Source organism: Notothenia coriiceps, unplaced genomic scaffold (genome assembly GCF_000735185.1).
Source record: "Notothenia coriiceps isolate Sejong01 unplaced genomic scaffold, NC01 NC01_scaffold00037250, whole genome shotgun sequence".
In the NCBI taxonomy this organism is placed as follows: domain Eukaryota; kingdom Metazoa; phylum Chordata; class Actinopteri; order Perciformes; family Nototheniidae; genus Notothenia; species Notothenia coriiceps.
Window position 1 is genome coordinate 12,179,296 of NW_011369951.1, and position 6,340 is coordinate 12,185,635.

General features: G+C 40.3%; 1 protein-coding gene across 1 annotated transcript; it reads right to left on the reverse strand.

Annotated features, from left to right (window-relative positions):
• Positions 1-1,454: 1,454 nt before the first annotated feature.
• Positions 1,455-3,050, reverse strand: LOC104966965 (granzyme K-like). The gene is made up of 5 exons (XM_010796325.1): positions 2,862-3,050; positions 2,630-2,774; positions 2,373-2,505; positions 1,833-2,081; positions 1,455-1,739 (listed from the first exon to the last, which is right to left on the reverse strand). The coding sequence occupies exons 1-5, from the start codon at positions 2,917-2,919 to the stop codon at positions 1,584-1,586; spliced, it is 741 nt and encodes a 246-aa protein (XP_010794627.1). The 5' UTR covers positions 2,920-3,050; the 3' UTR covers positions 1,455-1,583.
• Between the last annotated feature and the right edge of the window lie 3,290 nt (positions 3,051-6,340).

Consider the following 6,340-nt stretch of genomic DNA (forward strand, 5'->3'; position numbering starts at 1 on the left):
TTTTCTCCCTCCTCCTTTCCATCATGGCCTACAAAAACTGTGTAAAGAGTACATGTTTTGTTTTATAATAATTGCCATAATTGGAATAAACTAATAAATAAAAAAAGGCTATAGTTCAAATCAAATATTGATGATATATACAATATTTTAGAATGGAGTGTCTAAATAATGAACAGTTTAACTTATGATAATATATTGAAATATATGTTGATGAACCTTTGTGAGGTACGGTTGCTTTGTACTGAGAAGTAAGATGGCCTCCCCTCTCTTCTCCCCTACAGCTCAATGGATACCTTTTTTTTTATCATGCCAAGATAATGCATTTGCATAAAACCCTATTGCTTTACTGTGTAAAGTGTATTTGATTTTCTAGATAAGCGCTCTTTAAATAAAATGCATTATTATTATAGAACCTTTAATGCAAGATGCAGCCTAAGGTGCATTACAGATACAAAATAAAAAAGGAGGAACATAATTAAAAACAAGTTATAAACAAAGACAGAGTTATATCACAGAACCATAAAACAATACAACATAAACAGTTATACCTCTAAAATTACTCCAAATTAAAAGATAGGTCTTCAATTTACTTTGAAAAGCTCCAATGGAGTTTGCTGTTCTACGAGCCAATGGGAAAAACATAAAGCAGCCTCCCCAGTTTTCTTGTGTATTACTTTAGGTACTTCTAAAAGAAATGCATCGGAGGATCTGAGTGTCCTTGTTGGGTTATAAAAAGAAAGGCAGTCCCTGATGTGTGTAGGATCCGGGTTATGTAAAGCCTTGTAAATACACTGAACAAAAATATAAACGCAACACTTTTTTTTTGCTCCCATTTTTCATGAGATGAACTCAAAGATCTAAAACATTTTCTACATACAGTACACAAAATAACCATTTCTCTCAAGTATTGTTCACAAATCAGAAAAAATCTGTGATAGTGAGCACTTCTCCTTTGCCGAGATAATCCATCCCACCTCACAGGTGTGGCATATCAAGATGCTGATTAGACAGCATGATTATTGCACAGGTGTGCCTTAGGCTGGCCACAATAAAAGGCCACTCTGAAACGTGCAGTTTTGCTTTATTGGGGGGGTCCTAAGGTTAAACCCTAACCTTAACATGTCACCCATTGAGCATGTTTGGGATGCTCTGGATCGGCGTATACGACAGCTTGTTCCAGTTCCTGCCAATATCCAGCAACTTCGCACAGCCATTGAAGAGGATTGGACCAACATTCCACAGGCCACAATCAACAACCTGATCAACTCTNGCAAGTTAATTTATTTATTTCATTGTTTTTAACACACTTCTTCTGTGAAAAAATCATCTGTTAATCCCCTTGTATGAGTGTCTTGGCTGACCTGCTTCTCTGACTAAGCAGCTCAATAAATAAATATCTGCCTGCACAATCCAATCTGTTTCATTGAATGAATTGAATGAAAGAGAAAACGATATTTGAGAAACATTTTTAATGTTGCCATTGCATTAAAGAGCAAACACTCAGTGACTAAGACACACCCTTTTCTACCAAATACAATACAAGTGTGCTGAAGCAAAGCTTTTTGAAATATTGTTACATTTTACTAACATTTCTCCGCTTTAATACATGCGTTGATCCAGGAACGGTATTTTGAGATATCAACGTAGACGTTGGGTAAACCTCTGAAGGAACAGTTGTCGTTGACAGTCGCAATTCCAACAGCTTTCCCCTTGCACACGAGGGGTCCACCAGCATCACTCTGTGAGAAGGAAATATCTTTATTTGTTAAAAAGATTATGCATGATGTTATACCTTCTTTTGGAATAAGAAACAAATGTATCTTGAAACATACCTTACAAAATCCTCCCTGTTTTCCACCTGTACAGATAGCATTGGCACGAAGTCCAGGAATCTGATCATTGCAAGCCTTTGGGCTGATGACAGTCACGTCCACCACACGGAGCTGATCGACAGATCTATTGTCATTGTTATCCACTGGACCCCATCCAGCTACTTGGCACTTTTCATTTTCTTTTACATCCGTTTCAGGGTCTTGAAGTTGAATTTCTTTTGGTAGCTTTTCTGGTTTTTGGGAATTTATCTTGAGATGAAAAAAATAAAAAGCAGTTTTTCAAAACACAGTCTTACTCTACATCCTATGTCAGGTACAAATTGGTTTTGGTGGAGCACATGAGTCACTTCAATAAAGGTTATTATGAGCAGGATTACAGTAAATCAACAGTTATTTGGTTGTGCTGTGTAAATATTATAAGCAGGAATATTTAATACTATTTGCTTCCCCCGGTTTATATTTACATTTACCCTCACTGAAATTCAACTCAGTTGTTTAATTTTCTTCAAACCAAGGGACTACTGGGCTGAATAAACTTACTTTAATGAGCATGATGTCAGTCCCAATTCCAGATGAGGGTTTGCATGTGGATCTAATGTGTTCTTTTATTTTAAAGCCAGGTTTGCTGAGATCGTGGGTGCCGAGAATAACCATTACTTTTCCGTCTTCATCACTGAAAAAGACATCAGTGAGAGGTTATTGTTGTATTTTGTAAAGTTTTGACAACACAGAACAAATGAAACATGTTTTTTACATCAAACAACAAAACATTAGCTAGAAAAGGAGGAGTAACTTACAATTCACACCCCCCATGGGTGACAACAAAATGTTTGCTGACAAGGAATCCTCCACATATGTGTTTACCGTCTTCCTGCACCGATACCATATACTTCATCAACTTATCGTCGGCAGTTGTCCCATTTATGATTTTACTTCCAAGTACTGTAATCATATGAATAAAATAACAAAGAGTTAAAACTGGTTATTATTTCATTTTCAGGATGAAGAAAAGTCATCAGAACAATTTACCGTTTTGATCTTGGCATGCCAGAAGAAAAAGAAGCAGAAACTTGGAGAGCCCACGCATCGTGGCGACAGGATGATCAGCCCGCTGTCAAGTGGAACCTTTTTACTGCAGAGTTCCAACTTCACTGATTGCCATCTATTTATCTTCACTTCCAACCACATCCTGCGGGAGATGCTATTTTGCAACATTGCAAAGAACATACATCATGTAAATACTATGTGTTAGGACATACATTTATAAATTCCTCCTCTTCCTCCATGTCGCTCCCCATCCATTTTCACAAAGATCTTTTATAAACCTATTACTTGCATCATTTCCTGTGTCAGTGTGGCGATGCAGTTGTTTTGACATGTGTATCATTTCAAATGTATTTCTTAATTTGTTCAGCTTTATTTCTATTGATATTGGCACAAAATAAATACTTTAACATGGAGATGGAAGGGGTTATTTACATACAAGTTGTTTTATGAGTTTTCTGGAGAGGGCCTAGGTGCCTTGTACCGTCAAGCTCGACAAAATGCGGCATTTTGGGCCGAAAATACCGTTTTCCGAGTAGTTATTCGAGAAATCTTATGGGCTCATGTAGTGGAGCACTACGCGAGAAAGGGGGAGAGAGTGTCCAGCCCTCCTTACTTGGCGCAGGTAGGACGGAGACAGCGACACGCGCGCGAACAGACGAATCACCGCGCGTGCCGACAGAACGCGGTAACGAAGTCGCGGGACAAACACGTAATATCTCTTCGCGAGCTAGCCCGGTCGGAGAACGTGTTGCCGAACAGTTGTGACCGACCACTTCGCACAGTGTCCGTATACAGAAGGAGTACCCACCTCGGGGGCTCTTGTAGGTTTCGCGAGAGGTGGCTCCTTACAGGAGAGTCCGAAACGTTGCCTCCTTACCAGTCACCTTTCTGTAAACGTGACGACGTAGAACCAGAAAGGGGGACAAGTAACATAAGTTAACATTAAATTCCCTACCGAGAAGGGTACCAGGAGAGACGTGTGGGCCATTGCCTCACAGTAACAGTCTCACTCACTGCAGTCCCAATAGTCGACACGCGGAGAGGGAGGACGGAGAGCGTGGCCTCTCGCCGGGAGCAATAGGGGAGGAATATCCTCCCTCCAAGGAAAAGGAGACTGTGTGAAACCTTGCCTCACGGACCAGTCTCACTCACTGCAGTCCTTCGGTCGACCCGCGAGAGGATGGAACAGACTGTGCGTTCCTCTCGACGCAAGGGGAAGATTACCTAGCGACCCGTTCCACCCTCGGAAGCAGAGATGAAAGAGTGTCGCCGACCCATACATACAAGAGCGGAAGGTAGGGCAGCCTTCTATCCGTACAAAACGATACAAGGTCCCTGCCACTACGCGGTAATGCGTACCGTGTTGTCCGTACCCACAATAACTCGGTCCCACAGACACCGAAGATCACGGCCCGCCTGGGTCAACCCGCGCTGATGTAGTTACGGAAGCAGGAATTGGGTATCGCTATTCGGAATCTCCCGCTTCGGTATATGCTTTAATCTTGACTCCAATGGATTGACAATTTGAGGTCGAAGATACTCATTTACCCCGTCGGGAGATTCTCGCCGACCCGCGGTGACCGAGATGCTTATCGACTTCTTTTTCAATAAAACATACCCTGGTCTAACGGCCCGGGGAAGGATAAATAAAGCGCCTTCCTCCCGGGCTCCCACCCCGGGTGGAACGCCCACCCGCACCTGATGTTCACAAAGTCACGACGCGACCCCGCGTCCCCCTAATGGGTTATCGCTATCGGAATCTCCCCGACGCGCGTAAATGAGTATCTTCGACCCCAAATGTTCATCCATTGGAGTCAAGGGACACGACCTGTCGTAGACGTGACCAAATGCCACCAGAAAGGCTCAACCTAAAATTTTACGAAAAATTAAATAAATGTTCCGAAAGGTATTGGGCCGGGATGTGTGTAGTCCCTTGACGGAAAGAAAACTGTTGTGTTGTTCGTCCTGTGAGTCTAGGAGGCTACGTAAATAAAATCTTCATTGAATTTCATTAGTGTTTCTGTAGACCCCTCCGACGAAATACAAAAAGGGTAACCTTAAGAATCTTAATCGTTTGAGGTAACCTCAAGAAAAAAAATTTTCATTTAACTTCTGGAAAGAAAATTAAACCTCAGTAAAATCTCCATATTTGACAAACAAAATTAACAAAATACCAAGACACTATATCGAGAAAAAGACGAAAAATATTGAACAAAAATTAATACAAGGAGGAAGAAATAAAACATTGAAATTTCGTGGATCCGTTGTAGACGTAATTTCCAAAGATATTATTACTATTATTATTATTATACGTAAGATAAATTTCTCGCGAATAGATCTTTGGTTTCTGTGTGACAACGTTCATTGTTTATTTATTTTATTAATTTGTCGTGTGAATTTTGTTTATAAATGTCTAAATTTTCGTCAAGGACTTCTCCAGCGATATTATCTTATTTCACCTAATAGTAATTAATACTTTTATTTATCTTTTTTGCGAAAAACGGTAATACACCTTCATGTCATATAGTTAATTCATATTGCACAACCACTTCCAAAGTTATCTAATTATGTTTGTATGATAAATTCCAGATTACTACGAGTCAATGTTTTCACGACCAATCCTTATCCACCACCAAAAGTTATTCTTATCCGATAAAATGTCTCCTCTCCCCTTTTACGTGTTCCCGAATTATCAAGGAAGTTATAAAGTGACGTACAGTTTTAACCCAATTGTCAGTATTCAAGACAACACATGCTACTTTAACACCGAAATTTAACAGTGTTTGAACCTTTGTTGTTCCATGTTCCGAGTTTACGTCATTTTCATACGTTTTCATGAAATAAGGGTTTTTATCCTACATGTTTATTCCTAAGCTGTTAGAACTGCTCCACTTTTTCCAAATTTTTTCCGTTTTTTCTTTTAGCAGATGTTTCACTCCTTGTTTTGCATATTTTATAAAGCTCTCGTAATTTAATCCGAACTCTGTTGTTATTGATCAGCTGACCATGCGAACCATGCGACTGATGCCGTACCTCTATCCTGTTCTGCTGACTGTTGTCCTGTTCCCCTGTTGACCCCTTATATTTGTTCTCCATGATCCGTGTCCACCTTTGTTTAGTCCCGCGCGACCACGACTACTCTTCGCCCTCTGTGTGTTTCCTATCCCTCAAGTTCATTGGACCTTTACTTTTGTATTGTCCACTCACAGGTTTTATTTTGTCCTTCACGCTTCTGTTCTGTTTTTTACTTGATTTGTGCTTTTTCTGATCTGAATTTGTAAAAACTGCGCCCTGTGTTGTTTTTACACCTGTCCCGTTGGTTACATTCCGAAATTTCCGATTTTCTTTTTGGGATCGCCCAGTTGTGAAAATAGGTGAAAGATGTATACGAACACCCTTCAGGACTAATGAACCTACGTCGGACGGTCAAAGTGATTGCCGTCGTTACCAACGTTCCTACG

Bases quoted from the DNA above. Each gene is read 5' to 3' on its own strand.
- LOC104966965 (XM_010796325.1), bottom strand. From the start codon at position 2,919: ATGCGTGGGCTCTCCAAGTTTCTGCTTCTTTTTCTTCTGGCATGCCAA. The intron at 2,082-2,372 runs GTAAGTTTATTC...TTTCATCTCAAG, and splicing joins CTGACATCATGCTCATTAAA to ATAAATTCCCAAAAACCAGA. The intron at 1,740-1,832 runs GTATGTTTCAAG...TCCTTCTCACAG, and splicing joins AACAGGGAGGATTTTGTAAG to AGTGATGCTGGTGGACCCCT.